The 23,713-nt window shown below is 39.1% G+C and overlaps 1 protein-coding gene across 2 annotated transcripts in view; it reads left to right on the top strand.

The window, feature by feature from the left end:
- Positions 1–328: 328 nt before the first annotated feature.
- The window catches only part of ADAMTSL1 (ADAMTS like 1), a 415,229-nt gene continuing 391,844 nt past the window's right edge, over positions 329–23,713 (top strand). For both annotated transcript variants that reach the window (XM_042013122.1, XM_042013121.1), the window contains exon 1: positions 329–501. In XM_042013122.1, the coding sequence (XP_041869056.1) occupies positions 427–501 (75 nt within the window). In that variant the 5' untranslated portion in view covers positions 329–426. The remainder of the gene's footprint in view (positions 502–23,713) is intronic.

The following is a 23,713-nucleotide window of genomic DNA, read 5'->3' as shown; positions in this document are numbered from 1 at the left end:
GTCCCACTGCTGTCCACACGCCCATCGCTTCCCAATCACCGAATCCTCGACCTCTCTCTCTGTGCTCCCCATCGCTGCCTGCACCTCCTGTCGCTGCCCGTGCCCTCTGTCCTCTCCTGGGAGCCCCGTCCCGAGGCCGCCCATCGCTGCCCGAGCCCCCGTGCGCACCGTCCACCCCTGCCCGCTCCCTCCGAGTCCCGGAGGACCCTTCGGGGCGGTGGCAGGCGGGGGCGGACCGTCGTGGACGGCTCCCCGCCTCCGTCCCCGTCGCCCGGCAGCGGGGGGCCGCGCCCCCGCGCACCTCCCTGCCCTGCGGGGCCCGGAGGCTCCGCGCACCCCGCGCCGCTCGCAGAGGCGCGCAGGGGCGGCCCGAGGCAGGCGGAGCGGCGGCTCCGCTGGACCACGGCGGAGCGCCGCGGGAGCACGATGGCCGCGGGGCAGTGCCGGGGCACTGCCACCTCCCCGCTCGCCCTGGCCATGGGGCTCCTCGCCGTCGCACAGGTAAGGGGGCCCGCGGGTCGCCCGCCTCTCCGGGACGCGGCTTCCCCGCTCCGCTGGGGCGGCGAGAGGTCCGCACCTGTGGCTGCCGCGGTGCTCCCGGGCTGCGGCAGCGCTGCCGCCGTCGGCTCCTCCTCGGCCGGCAGGTAGCTGCCGCGGCTGCCCGCAGCCCGCACGGCGGGCGGGCGGGGCGGCAGGCTCTGCGGCTGGCTGCTGGGTTTGCCGAGCGGACGTCTCCGTGAGCCTGGCTGGTCTCACAGCTCTCTGGAAGGGAGGATGGAAGGGTCGTTATTATAAAAGTTACGATATTGCTGAGCTTTGCGGAGTGTCGGGCGTGAGGTTCCCAGCCTGCTTCGTTGCGGGGAAATACTCTCCAAGATGCAGAGAAACTTGGAGAGTCCCCGCCTGCGTTTCTCACACGGGTATGTCTTTCTGGAAGTGGAGAGCTGAGCCGGGGCCGTGTCAGTGCGTTTCCCTTGGGTGTAATTTAAATCCTCTAACATGCTTTACAGGTAGTTGGTTTTGCTTAGTCATCAATTTGCTATTGCCCAGCTTTTATTTCAGACTTTAGCCAAATAAAATAATGATAATAATAAAAAAACCTCGCTGAGGATGCACCGGTCACCCCTCTGGAGACAATATATGAACTCACTTTCAGCTTTGTGCCTTAAAGAAAAGAAGGTGTGAACATGACTCTCTTAAATTGTTTCCATTTGATTTTGTTCTTAAATTTCAAAGATGAATTTTAAATAAGTAATAGCACAGTTCAGTAATGATGGTATTTTTCTATTTAGGGCAATATTGTAAATCTCTCAAAAAAACAACAAGCAGCACCTTAATTAAAAAAAAAAGTACAGGGTCACTTGAAATAAACTTAGAAACACGATTCTATGTATATGCATTTTTGGTCTCCTCCTGTGCTTCTGACATGTATTTTCTCCTCCCTTGAACCTCTGTAGTAGTTGTGCATCCATGAGCAGGTTAGCCTACTCATCTGAGTAAAGTTTTTAGTTTCGGTAGAGAAACTTCTGTGTTTTAGATTGCTTTGCTTTCTGTTATTGCACCATTCTGGATCCCATGCAAAGAAGTTACTCAAGAGCGCAGTGGAATGCCATGAGGGATGAAGTGGGATGCCAGCCTGCACCTGAAGGCATGTGGCCAGGACTGGATCAGGACTATGTCACTGGAAAAGTTGTTGAGAAAAGGTTGCAGGTCACTTTGGCATCACTAATATCCTCAGGACACCCAGACTGGCCCTTGGAGACCAGTTTCTAATGGGATCTGCTGTCTGTTCTGATAAAGGCCACTAGAATTGTAATAGCTCTGATCCTGCAATGGAAACCCCATCTGCCACATCCTTTAATCCTGCCACCAGGTCTGTTCCCAGGACTGAGATCAAGCTGATCTCCCCTGGCCCTCTGCTCTATCCCTGCTTATCCTGGCCCTGTGCACCTGCTTTCCCTTTTCCTTGCAAGCAGTTCTGCTTTGTGGGGAACTAAAATATCTGCTTATTTATTTTTTACATGCAAATATAGACTATTCATGCCTACATTCGAAAATTGTGGAGTGAGAGAGATGCAGTACAGCGGCTTGGGAGCTGAAAAAGGCAGTTTAGTTTCCCTTAGCTTTTATGTTAGATACTTACAAGAATTTCATTTTACAGTTACTGAGGTAGTGTTACTCTTGAAATAGCAGTTTGGCACTGCCTTCTGCCTCTAGTCTCAAATTTACACACAGATAGTGTGAATGAAATCAGTTGTCCTCATGTACAGCATTTCCTAGGGCCAAGAACATAATCGGCTTGGGAAACCTCCTGTTGTTTTTCTTGCATTTGTAATATGAGATAGTGGAATAAGTGGGGATTAAAGTTACGCTTTACTGAGCAGTAACAGGTTATATGTATGTATCACAAAGAAGATATATATATATATATATATATATATGTAAACAAACTGCAATTCTGTAATGCTGCATTTATTAACCTAAAGTTTAGATTAAATTAAAGTGAAAAAATATTCTTCTCATTTACTAAGTATGACTATATTTTTAGGCTTTGGATGATATTTCTGTGCTGTATTATCATAGAATGGTTTGGATTGGAAGGGACCTTAAATATCATCTGGTTCCAAATTTCCTGACATGGGTGGGGACACCTTCCATCAGGCTAGGTTGCTCAAAGCCCTGTCCAGCCTGACTCCGAACATTGCCAGGTATGGGACAAAAGAGCATGCTAAATCCTTTTTTTTTTTTTTTTTTTTAGAATAAATAAACTGAGTCTCCAAATCATGTGTTGTTGTTAATACTATTTTAAATAGTTATTACTGTTTTAAAACTAAGCCAAATTGGGTCTTTTCACTAGTGATAAATGGGATCTAATAATAATTGAAGGTCTGAACTATTTTTTGAGCTGTATTTTTGAATTAAGTACAAGTTTTCTTGGGTTGACCTGTAGTCCTACTGCATTTTCAGTTCAGTGTTTCTGTGGAATTTCAATTTCCTCTTAATTTTTTCCATCATTTTTAATGGATACCACAATTTTATTTTATTTATTTATAATTTTGTTCTCCTTTGGGTCTGTAAACTAATATATTGGGTTTTAGTGGAACTTCTCTTACTAGAGTGATTCTTCTTGCAGGAATTTTACAAATTCAAAAAATATGAGAGTGATTATAGTGGATACCTCAACAGAAGAATGTAAACCAGCTTCTTAAGTTGCATTATAGATAATAGTTATTGTAGTAGATGCAGTTTTTAGCTCTGCTTAAAACTTCATGCATGAGCTTCATGGATAAGTGCAGGCATTTTCACATATGTTTTATGGGCTGATGGGACATGAGCAGGTTTAGATCTGGAAGGGGTGTAAGCAAATGTTGGCCATTGGTAAACAGATTTTGCATGGTGGTCATTGTATTCTTAGACTATCTGAGCCTCATATTTGCTATATGCTGTTCTATTTTGTATTTAAATTGTTGTGCTTGCTTCAGTTTACCCTTTTTATGTCCACAACACAGGGTGGAAGGAAGTGAAGTGGTGGTGTTTTGTGTATCAGGAAATAGTCATATAGAGAAGAGAGCATCTTTTTAAAACACTTGCATGTAGTGACATAATAATAAATTATATTAAGCACCTACCTTTATCCATCCCCAGCAAAATACTTACCAAGTGAAAATCCACTGAGTTTTGTTCTGTTGTCCAGAGAAGACTATAACTTCCTCTTCTATAGACTGAAGTTGAAAATAAAGCCAGTCAAAGATACTGAAAATACAAATACATTCCCTACATTTGAAAAACTGACCATATTATAGTGAGAAGGTCAGCATGCTTCAATCAGGAGTTATTTCAGATAAGACTGCAGGAAAAATACGAGATAAGGACAAAATATTAGGATACTTATGTGGTCAATTAGTCAGCCAGTACTGAAATATCATCATGCCCCTACTTGCTTCATGTAGAATTGTCTTGAAAGCAGTTTTACCCATTGAAACAGTTTTGTAGTGTGTTTTTTATAAATCTTGAAAGCATTGTGATCAAAATTATATTGATGAACCTAATAATGACTGGCAGTGTTAAGTTTGAGCAAACTCAAAAGCAGTTTCATCTTGTTGAGGAAGGTTTAAATAAACGTCTGCTGCTTTAATGACTGGAGTTTTCTTTTGAGCTTTGTAATAGATCAAATGGGTTCTTGGTTATATTGTCCGCACAAGTCAAAAAGTCACAGGAAGGTATATTTTTTTTACATCATCATGTGACACATTGAAGTTCCTTTGTTTTACCCTCCTCTTCTAATTATAATCACAGAATCATAGGCTGGATAAGGTTGGCGGAGACCTCTAGACATCATCCTGTCCAATCCTCCCAGTCAAACAGGGTCCCATAGAGCCTGTTGCCCAGGATCATTTCCAGGCAGCTTTTGACTGTCTTCCAGGAAGGGGACTCCACCACCTCTCTGGGAAACCTGTTCCATGGTTCACCCTCAGAGTGTCCTGATGGCCAGAGGGAACCTCCCGTGTTGCAGTCTGCAACCATTGCCTCTTACTCTGTTGCTACGCACCACTGAAAAGAGCCTGTCTGTCTTCTTTGCACCTTCCCTTCAGTTCCTTTTATACATTAATGAAAACTCCCCAAGCCTGCTTTTCTCCAGGCTGCACAGTCCCTCTCAGTCTGTCAGTCCAGTCCCCCCATCACTGTTGTGGCCATTTGTTGGACTCCTCTAGTATGTCCATCTCTCTGTTGTGCTGTGTCCCAAGACAGCTGGAGAGCCTAGAACTGGACACAAGTCTCCAGGCATGGCCTCATCAGTGCTGAGTTGAAGGGAAGGATCGAACTGCTGATAGTCATTTGATCAGTGCAGCCCAGGATAACATTTGCCTTCTCTACTACAAGGGAACATTGCTGGCTCGTGGTCAGTTTTGTGTCTACCAGCTCTGATAAGTGCAGGCACTTATCCTGTCTGTCCAATCTTTTCCTGCAGAGCTGCTCTTTACTTACAAGTTTGGTGAAGAGAGGACTTTGGGCTAGCTTTTTACCATGGTGGGCTAACTTCAACCTGTTGTACACCTGGCTTCAACCAAATGTTTTTAGGAAAGTTTAATGAAAAACTGTAGCACCATTTCTGAGAATTCAGGTGTATGGGAGAATGTTGGGGTCCTTCCCCTGCCATGGAGCCCTGGGAGAGGGGCCCTGGGGGGGAGACACGGGGTTTCCCTGCCCCTGGTCACCTTTGTTTCCTATTGCTTGGTTTGTGTTCCCCGGTGTGGCCAAGGACCCTCGGGCCCCGTGACTGCAGAGTTCCTGAGGAGAGCCCCGGCCATGCGGCTGCAGAAATAAACATCTCTCTGAAACAGCTATCAAGAATCTGTCTGTCCTATATATTTCCTTTCCACGGGACTCCTGGTTTGGTATATGCATGTTGCAGTATCCCCGCTGCAACAGGAGAAAATTTAATTTAAAGCAGTTCTTATGACCTTTCTTTCATGAAAACGTTAAGTCCCCTTAGTTTCTTTGTGAGGAAGGGTTAAATATATAGCAAGAGAAAGGCCTTGCACTGGCGATGTCGATTGCTAAAATTATGGAAGTGAGAATAAGTTTTCTTACGTTACAGGTCTCTGAGCATTTGTAGCCTGCAGCTCACTAGAGATTTAAGCCGTCAGCGTTTTCACACGTTTTCATAGGCCATATGTGAATATGTGCATATGTCAGGGAAAGAAGCAGTACTTCCTCTTCTCCTGTTGCATTAAAGTCAGATTATTCACACATGCTATTACGTCTGGGTCCTACAGCGGTCATGTTTTCATCTTGACATGTACAAAGGTAGGGTGAATGAAGGGTTTGTGAATTCTAACTGCAGATTAAGAAGGAGTTACAACAGGTTCAGAGATAAGCAGAGGAGATGGGAATATTTTAGCACTGGTTTGATTGTACAGTTTCTGACAAGATCTCTGAAAATATTAGTGGTTGCTCTCGTGTATGACCCCAATAAACCCCTCTTCTGCAATTGCTTTTGCCTCCTGAAGATGAAGGGAAATAAGGAAATCCAACTATATTTCTGTGGCGTCTATCTGATTTGAAATTTTATTTCTTTCCTCATTTAATTATGAATGCCAAATTTCACAGGCTTAAAAATACTGCCCTTTTCACGAACATTTCCTGCAATGATTGGGTTGATAATGCAATCATTCAATTACAAAGTAAAGACAAGGAATATTCTGTGATCAATTATGAGTGCTAGCAGAATTGTTTGATTAATATATTCTTCAAAAAGTGGAGGTGTAATTTTTGATGATCTGGATTAGATTGCTAGTATCATGTTCTACTTTCATATCATCGTAACTTGCTTCTCTTAGAAGAGAAACATAAAATGCATCTCTGTTCTTGGGGTAGAAGTTCACATTGGGTGCACAAAGGGAACACTACTAGAGCTTTATGGGAACATCAGAGGATGTAAATTATTGCTGCTATTTTTTTCCCAAGGATTAAGGAATTCTGTGTGGCTATCAGATAGGCCTGTGTTTTGTATCAGGATTTTTGAAAGTCTTGGTTAGAAAATGTATGTTTTCCTTTGGCTTTTCTAAGACTTTCACTTAACACGCAAAAGAAAACAAAGTCATTTTTCATTGCAATCCAGGCTTCAGTAATTTTACTTTTCAGTGTCCTTTCTTTTTTTGTTTGTTTGTTTGTGGGTTTTTTGGGGGGGTGGGGTATTTTTTGTTTCATTGTTCTGTTTTTGTTTTTGTTTTGTTTATTTCATAAAAAAACACAATAAAATCTGCCTTGCCTGTGATCTAGAAGATTATGAAATGTGGTGAAGTCTTCTATTGGGGTGATGTATGGTGAATAGACTAGGAAGTCATTAGCTGGATTTTGCACCACAGCGTTCCTTGTATGCTTCTGCTCCTGTATTTTAAATCATCCTGTAATAGCTCAAGTACATGTGTACATGTTGCCATTGTGCATCTTAAGGCACTTTGCGCTCTGAAACTGCAGATCTGTCCCAGCTGCAAGCAAGATGTTTCTGTTACAGTAAGCAATGTAATAGCAATGTAAGATGTAGTTTACAAGACTTGGTGAATAATGCCATGTGCATCTGAGTCATGGCCCTATTAAATTTAATTAAACTCTTTACACCCTTTTCAGTCTTAAGGGTATATTTTTTATGCCATTTGAGAGAAATGTGCAGTCAGCATAATTGTTGAACATGTATGTGCAAGGAAAGCTACCAAGAGAGGGAGAAGTGGAAAGCAAAGAGGCAATTCCAGGCCTTTTGGAAAGACATCTATTGGAGCTGCAGAAGTTATCCTAGAATACATTCTGGGATGACTAGGTCACTGTTGTTCTTTGACACACAGTTGCATTTCTAGAAGTGGAAAAAGGAAAGAGAAAAGAAGATGCTGTATCACTTGGAATGAACACATAGGTGAAATCATGTTATAACGATGAATTCTGCTGAGCAGAAAGCCTGTTTTTTTCAGCATGTTCTACTGAGTGGACAAAAGCTATATGTTTTATGTGCTGCTTACATGCCAGTTCAACACTGGTGTGGGAATGGAGGACTGTCTAGCAGGACTGTCTCATCTTGGCGAATAACATCCATCAGAGGAATTAAACAAAGCCTGTTCTTGCATCCATGCTTCAGATTTTTCATAGTTCTATATGGCTAGATGCCATAAATAATGACTGCATTACATCAGTCCCAGATATGGCTTGTGGAGTGGTGTTTGATACTGCTACTTTCCACTCGACCAAGTTTTTCCAGAATTTTCATCTGTGCATATATTTTTTTTTTAAACTGACCCCATATATGTGTATTCTTCCAATAAAGCATTTAATAATGGAAGAGTGGATTTGTAAAAAACTGCCTGTAATTGTTTCATTTAGTTTTGTTTTGACTTGCAGATTCAACAGGCTTATGAATTGCATTAAATAGAAAGACCTGCTTGTGGATTTTGACATCGTTATAACAATAATGCCACAGTCAGTGTAACTCAGGTGGCTGTAGAAACCATTTTTTCCTTGCACTGCAAATTTTTGGATTCTGAGAAGAGTTGATATGAAGGAAACACTTTACATATAAGAATGACACTACTAAGTAATATAATAGCCAAACACTAGTCCTGTGTGGCTACATTTTTTATTTGATTTTATTTTATTTCTCTCAGTGTTTTTTTTCAGAGGAAACAGAGGGTAGCCATACACATCCTGATCTACACTAACTCCCAAAGAAATGACTGAGCTGATATGGTCAACTCTTTCTTATTTCCATGGGCTTGGCTACGTTGGGGTAGGACAATGGAAATGAAGAAGGAAAGATGTTTATTTTTTTTTAACAGATGACTTACATTTCAAGAGTAAATGAGCATAGTGAAACAAGAACTATATCGTCTGGGGTTTTGAGTCAAAGACCAGGAAATGGCCTTATCTTTGCATTGTTTTATTTATTCAATTTTCCTGATGTACATCTGTTTGAAACAGTGTGGTTGTGGAATGTACATACCTTCAATGGCAAATTTTAAACATACCTGCCCTGGGTAAATCATAGTGCGTCTGTAGCGTAGAAAGGATTTATTATTTGATGACTGTCTTGTTCAAGGAAGTTGAACATAGGGGTTACCCGAGTGCCATTAATTTCTGATATAATTTGGAAAGCAAACTTCTAACTGCAGTAACAGAGGAATCTGCTGGACACTGAACAGCCATGCAGTGAAGAATTTTTTTATCTGCTAGAAAAGATACGTAAGGGAAAAAACCAGGAAAACTTGATGCTTGGTTGCTGTTCAGAGGAAGAAATACAGCAGAATTCATCAGACCGGAAGTAGTTTCTGCACTTCCCTTGACTGACTGACCTGTGTCCGTCAGGGGACAGCAAGATTAAAAGAGATGTGCTTAATATTTCAGATAGATAAAAATAAAATACTCATAAAGTTCAAGGCAAGATGAAAACATGGAATGTGGCTAAGTATAAACCTGCTCCCTGAGCTTTTTATAAATGTATATTTATAAATAGTATAAAATATATAAATATTTTATATAAATATAAAATATTAATATTTTATTAATAATTTAGTATATAAATATTAAATTATTAATAATTTAATAATATATATTAAATATACATTTATATATGTATATTTATATATATATAATATATATAATATATATATTATATAAATATATATAAATATACATATATAAATGTATATTTATATATATTTATATAATATATATTATATTATATAAATATAATATTTATATATATATTATATATATAATATAAATATTATATTTATTTATATAAATATAAATGTATATTTATATATTTATAAATGTATATTTAGTCAGGTTCCTGTAATAACCTAATGGGATTTTCACTATAATAGAATATGTTCTGAAACAGTGACCATAGTTACAGAAGAGAGTTGACAAATCACAGGGCTACTGTGAACACATAATATGGTTAAGCTCAATAGTTTGTCAACCTATTTACAAAACCCCATAGTTAAGTAGATTGTTAGTCTGCAATACATATAATGAAAAAGTACTTAATCATGTAATGATTGATTTTGGAGTGTTTGGGCTTGTTTGTTTGTTTGTGTGTTCGTTTTTAAAGAGTTCTTGTGATTTGCATCTGACGAAACTAACCTTAGAATGCATTTTTTTATTCCTGTGGTCAAATTGTATCCAACATTCAGCAAATTAATTTCAGTTAAAAAAGAAGGCATGGAAAAGTTAATTTTTTCATTTATTTTGTTCTCTTTTACTCTTTGAAAGGATTTAATCTGTCCCACAGGAAAAAAAGAAAGCTTTTTTTTTTTTCCTGAGCGGAAAAAATTTTGCTGGAATATAATTTTCAATTATACTTAATACTCTGTTACAAAGATGTCCCTTTGATCATGCAGCTGAAATTTGGGGTTTGTATGTTTCCTAATGTCTTGGGGTGACCTTATGATGTGTATCCCATATCGCTGCCTATGCCCAGAAATTAATTTTTCTGGGCATAAAGAAATGCCTTTCTATGCCTCTAAACTGAGCCTGAAAGGGGGAAGGAAAAAACTGAGCAAAACTTTCTCAAAGCAGTTTGCAGCTCGTTCAAGGTTACAAAAAGATAGCAGGTTTTTTTTTCCCTAGCTGGGGCAGGGGAGGGAGGAAGCACCCGGCTTGTTTTTTTCCAGTCAGTTTTTGGCCAGTTTCTTCTTCTTTTTGTTCTCCGGAGAGAGACTGAGAGTTGGACTTTGGATTTCCTTCTCTGGAATTCCGGATTTTTCCCCTTTTCTACTGGACTGCTTGATTGCTGTAACATCAGAGCACATCGGGAGGACTTTCCACCGGGCACAGAGGACCTGGCCCCGGCCCAAGCCCCAGCTCCAAGGAGACCAAAGGGAGGACTCGAACACTTTCCCAGGTTTTTTCCTCTACCGCAAAAGATTTTACCATCTAACATTATTTTCCTTCCCATGTGTTTGTTAAATAAATAGTTTTATCTTCTTCACTTTCCTTCGAGGAAAATTTATTTTTTCCCGAACCTGGTGGGGGAGGGGTGGTTGTGCCTTCTCTCAGAGGATATATTTCTAAATTTGCCCAAACTGGAACACCTTCCTATTGCAAATTTTGTAGTCATGTTCTTCTGTTGACTGCATTTGCAGCAGTGGTGGATAAGGGAAGAGGGACTGGCATCATCTACTTGGACTTCTGCAAAGCATTTGACACTGTTGTGCACAACATCCTTGTGTCTAAAATGGAGAGACAAGAATTTGATGGATAGACCACTCAGTGGGAAACAAGTTGGCTGGATGGTTACGTTCATAGCATCACGGAATCACTGAGTTTGGAAAACACCTCCAAGGACATCAAATCCAGTTTTTGACTGATGACACCTTATCAACTAGTCCCTGGCACTAAATCCACGTCCAGTCATTTCTTGAATACCTCCTGGGATGGTTACTCCACCACTGACAACCCTTTCCGTGAAGAAATTCTTCCTGGTGTCCAACCTGAACCTCCCCTGGAGCAGCTTGAGGCCATTTCCTCTTGTCCTATCACTGGCTGTCTGGGAGAAGAGGCTGACCCCCACCTGGCTACAGCCTCTTCTTGGGTAGTTGTAGAGAGCAATACAGACTCCCCTCAGTTTCTTTTCTGCCCAGGCTAAACAACCCCTGCTCCCTCAGCTGCTCCTCACAGGATGTACTCTCTAGGCCCATCACCAGCTTTGTTGCCGTGCTCTGGACACTCTCCAGAACTGCCTCAAAGGTCAAAACCTTTGGGCGGACACTGGTAATGTGGCATTCTTTGGGGGTCAGTACCGGGACCACTGTTATTTAACAGCTTTGTTGGGGACTTAGATGTTGGCACTAATTGGTACTCTGAACAAGTACACAGATGAAACTAGGCCGTGTGGTGCAGCTGACACGCTGGAGGACAGGGATGCCGTCTGGGGGGACCTTGACAGGCCTGAGAGGTGAGTCTGTGCAAACCTCATGAAGTTCAGCACGGCCAGGTACAGGGTCCTGCACCTGGGTTGGGGCAGTCTCATCCCTAGGTACAGGCTTGATGAGAATGGATTGAGAGCAGGCCTGAGAAAAAGGACTTGGCAGTGCTGGTGGATGAGAAATTGGTTATTACCCAGCAACATGTTCGGACAGCCCAGAAAGCCAGACATATCCAGGGCTACATGAAAAGCAGAGTGACCAGCAGCTCGAGGGAGGGGATTCCGCCCCTCTGCTCTTGTGAGATCCCACTTGTAGTGCCCTCCACCCAGGCCTTCAACACGGGAAAAACATGGACCTGTTGCAACTGGCCCAGAAGAGGGCCACAAAGATAGGGCTGGAGCATCTCTGCTGGAAAGATGGGCTAAAGGAGTTTGGATTGTTCAGGCTGGAGAAGGGAGGCTCTGTGGAGACTGTAATAGCAGCCTTCCAGTACCTGTAGGATGCTTACAGAAGGCTGGAGAGAGATGTAATGAAAGAATTCTTATGCAGGTAATTACCGGGGGAGGCAGGAATCCCAAACCGTTGATGTAATTTGTGTGTTTCTTCTTCTAAGCAATTGTGAGAGAGCAGATGAAATTAAATTCTTATTTTTCCTCCTACAAAAAATATTGTCCTAGACCACAGAGGTGCCTATTAATTTTTAAAGAAAATTTGTGTTAGCTGTAAAGACAGCAGAGTTTAAATTATTATATACAGTAGCAATGTTACTGAAATAGAGACAAAATATTTTGAATAATAGTAAGGTAAGTATGTAATAAATATGGAAGAATAAAATTTTGATAGAGCTGTTGCACTGTCAAGTCACAGCAGAAACTTACTTGCTGCTATACCAGAAATGAAGAAGTCCATAAGTTTCCAATTTAGGGGAAAATTCCCTTTGTAATGTGTAGCTATATTAGTAACTTTTCTATTTGAAATTGTTCTTGAAGGGCTAGAGTTCAATATTTTGCATGTGTGCGTGTGTTAGATAACCATGATGGAGCAAAGCACATAGTTTCATATCATATGTAGTAGGGGAAGGCTGAATTTCCATTTGAACTGGTTGATTGACCCTTTGCGCAGAATGAGAAGAGAGTCACAGAAAAATCACATCCTTGTTGGTTTTAGGTCACTGGAATAGGAGGCAAAGCTTCACTTCTTTGAGTGCTCTTGTAACAAGGAGATAGGGTTGCTATGGTCTAGTTAGAAAAGGATGCAGGTACCAAAACAAGTTGAATGTGGCTAAAAAGAGGAAGCAGAGCAGTCTTACAGTCAAAGAAAAGCAGGGAAGATAAATACAGTCATGTATTTAGAACTCAGAGGGAAGAGGCAGAGTTTCTGTTTCATAAAATTAAACTCTGATAACCCATTTAGAATATTATACACCAAACATTTAGTTGCATGTCTGATGGACAAGACAGCATTCTGTATGTCACCGATTTCCATGTCAAGAGGGGGAAACACTTTTGACAGCAACACAAGAAAAAAGACTGCTGCTTATCTTTTGCATACCTGTTGAAGACTGGTGAATGGAGAAGTATGAGAATGCAAGGAGGATGTGGGACCTGCATCTCACTAGTGTTTCCTTTTCCTTTTCCTTTTTCTTGAGCCTCTTAAAAACCTTTTACCTCCAGACTTTTCTTCCTGCCCTCATACAACTCTACTCACAGAAGGTGATATTTTGTTCGTAGATCCTGCCACAGGATCAAGCTGAGGTCTTGAATTTCTAATGCTTCTGAAGTACACTATCTTTTTCATTCTTTATATGGCTTTTCTACTCGTAAAATAGAGATGAGACTTTGTATTTTCTTGTGTCTTCTATATTTCTTGTATGGTTTTGAAGTAGGAACTTGTTCTTTAGGAAGTACACAGCACAACCTGATTGTCGACAAAGTTATTCAGAAGAAATTGCAATTTAAATAACCACTGTGAAAACCACAGGCTTCAATGGCAGAATGTCTGCTAGCTGCATTTTTGCTAGCTGAGTGTTTTCGGATTACAGGATTAATACCTGAAAATGATGTTTAAAATAGTTGAAGTTAGATTTTTCCACATGTCAGCTCTGAAATTCAACTTAGCATCTGCTGGGAGCATTTTTCTTACTTGTAATAACAAGATTATATGTCTCCTCCCCCAAGTCTGCGTTATATAAAGACATGAGCACATATTCTTAAAAATCTCTCTCAGTATTCTTGCCATCATTATCCCTGCTTTAGTCATGATATTCAGCTTTTTCCAAGTGTAAAGCTACTGATAAATTTGTCTGTAATACTGGGTAGAATCATGGTCTGGAAAGCAATTTCTAAAACAAAATTAGGAAGAAACTTTCTCTTTTTTTAATACTGCAGTATAATGCTTTCATCAACCCCTTTGTAGCACAGCTGAAACACAAGAGACAGAAACCAAAGAACTGACAGGGTATCTTTTCTTCTGGAGGCACCACTTTAATGAAAAATTCCATCTACAGTTCTTCATATTTGTTTATGTGTCTAGCTGGTTGTCTGTATAATACAGAAACCTTATTGTGACCAAGACTGGAAGTGGGAATATTGAACTTCATAGCTGTACTTCATTGCTCAAATTGAGTTTTTGGCACATTTGCAATTCTTGCAGTAGGAAGTGTTTGTCTGAATAGTAGCATCTATTATGAACTTGGAATTGGGAATGGATTCTTGATTGCATAAAAATGTCAAATATCTTAAGGCCAAAATAAGATTTACAACAATTATTTTTATCTTCTACATCCTATTTTAGCAAAGCAGGAGGATTTTTCTTTGCTTTTGGACTTCCTAGGAGTACATGGGAAACACTTAATGTTGTTCATATTTATGCTGTTTTATAGTGGTTTTGCTTCTGTTGACTTTTTCTAAGTATTCCAAAATGTCCAGATGAAAGACTGGATATGTAAACTGCTCTGACTAGAAAGATTCAGATGGTCCTATGAGATTAAGATGGCATGGAATTTAATTCAACCTGATAGAAATTTTTCCACTTTTTCTGAAATCTAAAGCCTAGGGGTTCAAAGAATCCTAGTTTCTTACAAGCTCTGGGATGTATACTTGTACCTCTGAGAAGGATGAATAACTTAGAATGGATTTTTAAATTTAAGAGAGTTTAAATCATGTCCAATGTGTGCTAGAATGACTAAAAGGAGTAAATGGTCATGTGGCAACCAGGATATACTTCCCATGTCATTGGTAAGGCATGGTTTCGTGTGTCTTTAGTCTAAATGTGTGGATTCTGAAATTGTCAGAACATTGACTTTTTAATTTGGTTGTTCATGTTTAACAGTATCTTCTTCACTTGATGCTAAATTCAAAGTTGTGAAGGAGAAAGCAAGAGAGTTTTGAAGAATTCTTTCAAAGCTAGAAACTTAACTATAGCATTTTTTTGTTAACTGTTTAAGAGGTGAGCCTTTCCCTCCTCCTTTCAGTGTGACTTGTTTCTTAGAAATCACATATCATTGTGTTGAGAAATCTAAGAATTCTCCCCTACAGCAATGGTGAGAGAATGAAACTACTGGGGTTATAGCTTCAAATCACTTCAGCTTGTTTCATGTCTCTGAGGAGTGCAGCAAGAGATGTGCTCATGATAGGGCTTTTTTGGTTTTTTTGTTTTGTTTTTTTTTTGTTTTTTTGGGTTTTGTTTGTTTGTTTGTTTGTTTTTGTTGTTTTTTGTTTTTTTTCAAAGAAAGAGAAGCAAACATCCATGGAGCCTCACACAGTGAATGTTTGGAACTGTTCCTTTCCAGTCAGCAACAGGTCTCCTTTAACATTCTCACAGCTGAGCTGAAGAAACATCTTTCGTATTTGTAACACAATCTGGAGAATTGGAAGTCATTGCAGGACATTGAAAGCTGATGGTTATTGGATACGAAAATAAAAGTAGTTCAGTTAAAAATAATGAAATATGAATTTTTAAAGGCAGAATTAAGGCAGAATTAATTTGCAAGTATTTTTAGATAATTAAGTACAATGTAGCCAAACTGTGACATTTGAGATTGTGTTTGTCTTCAGTAGCAGCAAGTAGTTTGACTTCTTGGGTTATAACAATTCAATATACAAGTGCTGTTTTTAATTATTTGGTCAAAGAGAATAGATCTGCCTTTAGAAACCTTGATTATATAAATCACAATATTAAATGAACATAGGTAACATATGTTTATTATTCTTAACTCCAGTGGTAAACTACTTAACAAAATCAAAGCAGCATTATTGTTCTGTGTTTAAGCAAAACAAAGAAAGCAAACAAAAAGTCATTCTATGCCATTTCCTGAATAGTGTGTAGGTGCTGCTTTGAAACAGTTTCCTTAAATATGGTATCTATGCCATAAATTTTGCCATATCATTACCCATTACAAATGCTTGCAAAAACAGGGTTTTAGCAGAGTTATCTTCAGACCAGAGTACTTCGAAAAATACGGTTTCATTTCCAAAAAAGAGAGAATTTTAAAAAATCTATGAAGTGATGTTTCAGAGGAAGTTATGAAAACAGAATAGAGGCTAACCCTGGATTTTCATTTAATGAATTCCTCTAGTAATATTCATGAGCAGGAACAGGAATCTCACTGGAAATGTTTTGAATAGTTATATTCACTAACAGATTGCCCATTGGAAAAGAGGCAAGTATGGACAGAAGCAATTAGCTGAGAAGGTAATCAGATCTTTAATATGATAAACACTTAACTTCTAAGATGTTCCTTAATCTTTTGAGGTAGGTATTTCCTTTTTTTTATTTTTTCTTTTCCCCCAAGCTTTTAACTAAGCATTTATTTATTCTGATGCAGCTTTTAGACCTGGACTTGTCTTGGCTACCAATTCATACATTAGATCAAGAAAGAAAGGCAAAAAGAAAGATTAAAGTGATTAGTTTGATGTTGGCAGTCTCTTATTTTCACAGAATTGCTATAACCATTGCACTCTGTTTTCTTATGCTTCTCTCTCTTCTTCACCTCCTATCTCTTCAAGACTACCAGCAAAAATAAACAATTTCTCCTCCAGTAACATAATATGTCTTGCTGAAAGCAAAGTTTAATACAAAGATTTAATGATATTAATTATACAAAACCAGTGAGGACTTTGTTCCTTCTTAACCTTGAATAACAGGATGACAGGCTAGTTATCTACAGAATCTTGGAAGAATTATTCACATCCTCTCCTTATTTACTTCTCCCTCCCCTTTTTCCCCCACCCACATTTTTCTGAAGCTCTGGATGTTTGCCATGGCTTGAAGGATGTTGAGCTGCATGTGCAAGTGTTACTGTTTACTTGAATGATTTCCCTGGTTCTTGTGTATGTCATTTTTCTCGTTCAGAAGCCACTTGCCAGATTTTTCAGTCATCATCCTTGTCCTTTTCTCAAGATCCTCTGGCAAGTTCCATTTAACAAATTCTTTGTTGTAGCAGTGCCAATGATGTGTTCAGTTTCTCCTCGTGGAGTGCACAAATTTGCGCCTTTAGGTACTTTGTACAAAGGGTACATGTCTGTCATTTCCAGGGGTGTTTGGTTGTATGTGTGTGGGTGGTAGGCATGTGATGGAGCTTTCGGAAATTGGTCTCTTATCTGAAATCGGTGACCTATGTGATTTTATCCAGCCCTGTTCTCATAGTCCCACCAAGAAAAAGTACCCCTAAGTGAATCTCTTCTGGATGCCAGGTAATTGGTTTTGGTAAATTACTTTTCAGCTTTTGTATTATCCATTGTCATAGGCTCTTGACACTGGCTGTCTTTATTAGTATGATAATAAAATTTCATACCATAATTAATTATGTTAATCAGTCCTTTGCAGCTTCTTTAGAGTGGTTTGGATAATTAGATCTGTGTTCTCTGTAATTGTATTTTGTTCAATAAAGAGAAGCATGACAGATAATGTACTAACAGCAAATTAATCCTTTTTGAATCTTCTATTAATCTTTTGTTTTCTAATCAAAGCAAATTACCAGTGCATGCATTTATATTTAAAAAAATATTTTTGTTGTCTTCGTCAGGAACTGTCATACTTCTGTTCAAGGACTGTTCAGTGTTTTCTTATTATTTTAGAATCTAGAACATAAAAAATACCTAAAGACAACTGGATTAATAATTATAACCTGAAATAAATTAATGGTCACTGAAGAACCACATTTATCATTGATTTATCCAGATATGAATTCTGTGGTATTTAAATCAACAGTGCATGGGAACTGTTTGAAAACTCAAATTCTGCTATGTTTACATTATTTTCTCTGCTGAACGTTTTCCTGTTCTTGGTATCTCCACTATCACCCCAAATTCTGGCACAATTTCACAGAAGTTTAGAGGAGGGTTTTTCTGTTTGCTTTCTTTTGTTTTTTAATACAGTGTCCTGCCCCAGAGAGCTAAAAAGTAGAAGTTTGTGGCTTGTCTGTTTCTGAAGTCCTGTGATTAGAAGAGAAAAGAGGAGCATATTGTGGGTCAAAGTCACCAGCAAGTCTGCAACAGCAGGGGAAACTTAGATACATGCCTATACATGAAAAGAGCAGTGATGAGAAAACATGATAGTAGAGGGTAATAGGTACAATAAAATGGCATATAGGTGAGTAATAAACACAGAGAATCTAGAGGGACAGAAAAAGATAGGCAAAAAAATACAAGTAAATTTTTATGATTTGATGAGTGTCTGTTTTATATTTGATTTTGGTCTTTTTTATGTATCTGAGGCAAAATAAGTGAAAATTATATTAGTCATAGTCCAACACGCTTTTGTAGGCAATGCTACATATAGTGAAAATGGGACTCTATAGTTGGGAACCAAAATGGGGTTTACTATTTTAATCTCACCTTCTGCTTTATCTCCAAAATAGAATATTTCCCAAAGGATCTGTAGCTAGGCAGAGACTTACATTGAAATACAAACATCAGCTGTGCAAGATACCAATATATTGACCCAAGATTACTTACTTTTTATTACATATTGTTGCTCAAAAACAGTACTATCTACCCCTTAAAGAAGGTGTGATATTTTGGTATGGTACAAGAGATGGGACTTCTTTACAATAAGAATATTTAAACTGGGAGATGGCAGTGGCAGCTTCTACTTCAGGGTTATATGGTAAGCTCTTCTTGTAGCTGTGAGCAACAAACACATCCCAGGAACTCTGGTCAGCAGAGCTGAGAGGCAAGGGAGTGTGTGACTCCTCAAGGATCCTGTCCTGGGACAGCACTGGGACTAGCAGCCTGCTAGATCCTGGGGTTTCTTTCACCCTGAAAAGCTGAATTATACAGTAGTCCTCATGTTAGTGAAGGTCTGCTGCTGCTCATGTGAATTAGCTGGTAGCACTGCAGGAGAGTTGTTCATAAACCACATGTGGCTAAAAACCACATGTTGATTGCCCAGATATTAAGTATGTGATCATATAAGGAATTCTGTATGATGTCTGTATCAGCAGGAGATAAATTTAACCACAAAGGGATAAATCAGATAAAACTAGTGAAGTACACATTCCAGAATGCGGGCAATTAGCCAAAGATGCATATTTCGATCCCATAAGGTATGTGATGCCATTTTAAGTAGGTGGGAAAGCAGAAAAGCAGGTTTACACGTGTTAGTTCTTCTTGGGAACCATCCTGCATTGTATAGAGACACTGTTTAGATCAGCTAGTCAAAGAGATAACAGTATTTAGTAAGATCATCACTTCATTCAAGGAGACTGAGACCTTTGATTCCAGTGTTTCACAATTACTTTTCTGTTTTTAGGTATTGTGCTGCATGAAATTAAAAAGCACGGAACAATTTGAAGAGTAGTAGCTGGATTAGACCTGAAGCGAATATAACCACTGTGAGAATATATTATTTGCATTTGTCAGTTTTCCTGTAATTCTTTAAGCATGCTTACTTTCATTTTTCATGGAAAGGTTTTCTATTTATTGGAATGTTAGCTGGGGAAACCACCACTAGCCTTTGCTTTTCTAAGAGTTGACTGAGCCAACATGCCAGAATCACCATGTATGGTATGGTGGGTACGTCTAACTCCTGAGCAGCATGTACTGCATGTTCTGTGACCTTACTGGTTCAGAATTTAGAACAGAGGCCTTTTTAAAGTAAAGTAAATAAGACAAACTGCACACCCCTCCTAACAACACATTTTAAAGGAATGTGTGTGTGTGTATGTGTGTGTATATATATATATATATATGTAATTTATACTTACGTATGTATGACTGTTTAAAAATTCTGATAAGGACAGAGTGAGTCTTAAGAACTTTTTCTCTATAAAAGTATACATATATGGTGCGCAAATTTAGATGGATTTTATGTCTATGAAAAATAGCTTGATACTGAAGGATATGAAGAATGAAGCTTGGTTATCAAAGAAAACAAGCATATTTCTTTAGTAAGTTTTGTTTTCCTGCCTCTAGATGGGGAGAAATATAAAAGAAATCAGCCATTTAAATATGTTAAACTAAATCATAATTTCAAAGTGTCAAAGTTGTTGAGCACTCTATAAGTACATGCATTTTAGCATTATTTAATAATATGGCAGCCAGAAGTCACTTTTATGGAAGACTTATGGGCTAAGGAAATACATGTTTATTTGAAAACCAGTAAGCAGTGCTTTTAATCAGTCCGGCAGTAACAATGTGTGATTCTGATATTTTCTTCTTTGGTACATTACAGAGGTAATGTAAAGAGGTGTATTGAGGTAATTTAGTTTTCATGTATCATATATTCCCAGAGGGATAGGGCTGCTAAAATAATAGTCGATAGGACAGTTCTTGTTATACTATATTTTCCTGAATTTGATATGAATGTGCTCTGCATTGCTACTTTTGAAGAACCTGAAAGGCCCTCCTGATCCACATATGAAATAAATGCTGTCTAGGGAATGAAGGGATTGAGAACAGCCTTACTGTGAAGGGGGTGCTGGTGGAGAAGAGGTTGGACACAACTCAGCAATGTGCATTCACAGCCCAGAAAGCCAACATGTCCTGAGCTACATCCAAAGCAGCGTGGGCAGCAGGGCCAGGGAGTGGATTCTGCCCCTCGTACTCCACCATTGTGAGACTGCACTTGGAATACTGCATCCAGCTCTGGGGCTCTCAGCCCAAGAACTATGTGGATCTGTTAGAGAGATGTCATGAAGATGGCCAGGGTGGTGGAGCACCTCTCCTGTGAAGACAGACTGACAGAGCTGGGGGTGTTCAGCCCTGGGAAGAGAAGGCTCCATGGAGATGTTAGAGCAGCTTTCCAGTACCTAAAAAGATCCTATAAGAAAGATGGGGGCAGATTTTTTAGCAGGGTCTGCTGTGATAGGACAAGAGGTAATGGTTTTAATCTGTAAGAGGGTAAATTCAGAGTAGGTATAAAGAAGGAATTTTTTACAACAAACATGGTGAGACACAGGTTGCCCAGACAAGTTGTGGATGCCTCATCTCTTGGAGTGTTCAAGGCTAGGCTGGATGGGGCGTTGAGCAGCCTGGTTTAGTTGGAGATGTCCCTTCTCGTTGCAGAGGCCCTGGACTAGATGACTTCTAAAGATCCTTCCAATGCAGACTATTCTACGATTCTGTAATTCTGTGATTCTAATGAAATAGAGTTCTTTGAAATAGATTCTATGAAATAGAAAGAAAATAGAATTATTTGTACAATATTATCCTGTGAGTGGAGTGGCAGGAGGAAGGAGTACTGGTTAAAGACTGCCAGACATCAGTGGAAAGTAACTATCTGGCTAAACATTAGGAGAGGTGAGAGAGGGGTAGTGTTGTCAGTTGACCACATTTGTTTGTGGAGAGTTCAGCCAGCCATAAGATAGCTTGATGAGGAATGTCTTTGGCTTAGATAAAATGGTAAAGAAGAGCTATTTTAATATCTTCAGGTTTGTGTTCAAGTCTGTCTCTTGACAGAGGTGGACGGGAGGCTTTTCATTGTGATCTCCTCCACTGCTTTTCCAATGCAAGCAAATGATAATTCATTTGTAAGGTGCTAAGAAGATTCAGTACCATAGATTTGTTCAAGGACCAGGTGTGGAAGCAGCACCACTGTTTGACTTTTCCCTTTGACAGATGAGGGGAATTGAAGACTTCTCTGGAGCAAACATTACCTCATAACATATTTGGCACCACCACAACTGGAAAGATTAGAAAAGAAAATAGTAATGTGCTAAAATATGAAAAGAATATTGTTTTCTCCATCCAAAATTCAGAATTTGTCCATTAATGCAGCATAGATTGTCTGTCTGGGAGAGTAGCTTATTTCACTGTTCTGTGTATGGGAACAGGTGGTGCTTCCTGGATAAGGTATGTCTGGACATCTTGAACTGCTCAAATGAAAAATTTGTTCTTATGTGATGGCATGCAGTCTTATTAATGATGGAAGGTTAACATGGTCACACTGTCGTTTTGTGTGCTAGCATATCAAGACAGCATTTTCTTCCTACTTCCTCAGACCAGATTATCTGTGAGCTACTAGTGAGCTAGTAGCAAGCTATGTTTATAGTAATTTCTGTAGTAACACCTGGTAAGAGCAGGGCCTATCAGCTCCAAGATCCCTGGCAATTGAGTCCACCCCGCAGTCTGCTTTCAATTTTCTCACAAGCATTCCTGGTTTTGCTTTGCAGCCTTTGGGAACTTTATGGACCGGTTTTCCTTTTCCTCTCTGAAACAAATGTCAGCAGAGTCAAGATCCATAAACTCACTGTTGAAAAGTGAAAACAAAGTGCTGACTCAGCCAAGGGAGTTGGAACGAGGTTGCTCCCATAACAGGTTTGCGTAGAAATAACTGCTGTGATAGTTGGGAGGGTCTTGTAAGTTTGCTTTTTATTGACATTTCCATATGGGCATCTGGTGTTGTGTTTTGGCACCACTGCTTGAATTACACGGGCTGCACAAACTGTTTTGGAACACCAGAACAGTGACTCTTGTTGAGACCATTCACTTAGTGGAGTGGCTTTGAATCTGTATTGTCTGGTGCTAGTAACTGTGTCCCTGTGCTCTGGAATGTGGAACTGTACTGATATAAGTACAAACTGGCATGTTCAGGCAAACTGTGCTTTCTGGCTTGTATTTTATTTCTCCTGATTGCATTCTGAAGGTGAAAACATAGGTATCCCTTGCTTTTTGAGAGTGGTATCTTTGAATTAGGTAGGTTAGCTCCCTTGAAGACATGCCATGTGCTGCTCTCAGTTTACATCATCTCTGCAGTGAGAAATAAATCCAGCAAAAAATCCTGGTATCATTAGCCTTAAGTGTATAAATTTTCCACACTAGGCAGTTATCTAGTTAACATATGAGCCATACAATAGATTATCCCAGTGTGACTATGCTGTAAGCCACTCGAAGGATTTAGCTGCTGTGATAAATCAAAAGAGCATTTGCTCTAGGGCCATGTGTTATTATTTATAATATATACTGTTTATACTTCATAAAATTCTCTTATCACTCCTTATTTCATAAAATCAATTTATTGAAAGAAAGAGCCAAAAGATTTATCATTTTCATAATAAAATATCTGACTTCACCTGTCAGAAGCAGCCAAATTGATTTTTAACGTCTGTTAATGATTTAACTCTCCCTTTTTACTGACGTCAGTAAAAGGGTGTTACCACTCCCAGTCCTCAGTGAAAGGGTATTTTCAGTTTGCAGAAAATATACTGCTTGCCTCTGCATTTATACATGTATGATGTACACTACACTTCAATTTCCTACCAGTAAAATGTCAGAAATTTAGGTAGAGCCTAGATAATAGGATAATGGGATACTCTAAATATGGTGCTGGACAAGAGGGAATAGAAAGGGTTTTTTTTTTTTAATTATTCTATTCTTACATTTACTCTTTTTTTGTTTATTATGAGTACATAACTTAAGACATCACCTCGGTTTGCTTTTTTAATCAACCTTCTGGTTGCAATACAGAGATACTTAGGTTGAGTACTGATTAAATTAAGCCCCAAGAATTGTGTGCACATGCATTTTTAAAGAAAAAATGCATTTCACAAAGAATTAAAGTCATTGATTATCTTAATAGATGCTCTCATATGCATCATGATGTATAACATAACACAGATATTCTTTTCTTCATTTCACAGTAAAAAAACATTTTCTAAAAGTGATTATTAGTATCTTGTTCCGTGTAAGGCCATTGTGAATTTAGCCTTAAATGTGATTCTGTGATGGGTTTTCTTTGTTCAAATGGATTTTTCACTCTTATTAAAAGGTTGATATATATGCCTAATCTTCATTATAAGGAAATGAGAGATTGCTTTTTGTATAAGATCTCAAAATTTAAACAAAACAAAATTCATC

Source organism: Corvus kubaryi, unplaced genomic scaffold (assembly GCF_017639235.1).
Source record: "Corvus kubaryi isolate FWS band 111438036 unplaced genomic scaffold, C.kubaryi_AGA036_p1.0 split1-37296, whole genome shotgun sequence".
Classification (NCBI taxonomy): Eukaryota; Metazoa; Chordata; class Aves; order Passeriformes; family Corvidae; genus Corvus; species Corvus kubaryi.
The sequence above is the reverse complement of the archived record's forward strand: the minus strand, read 5'-3'. Positions and strand labels throughout refer to the sequence as shown.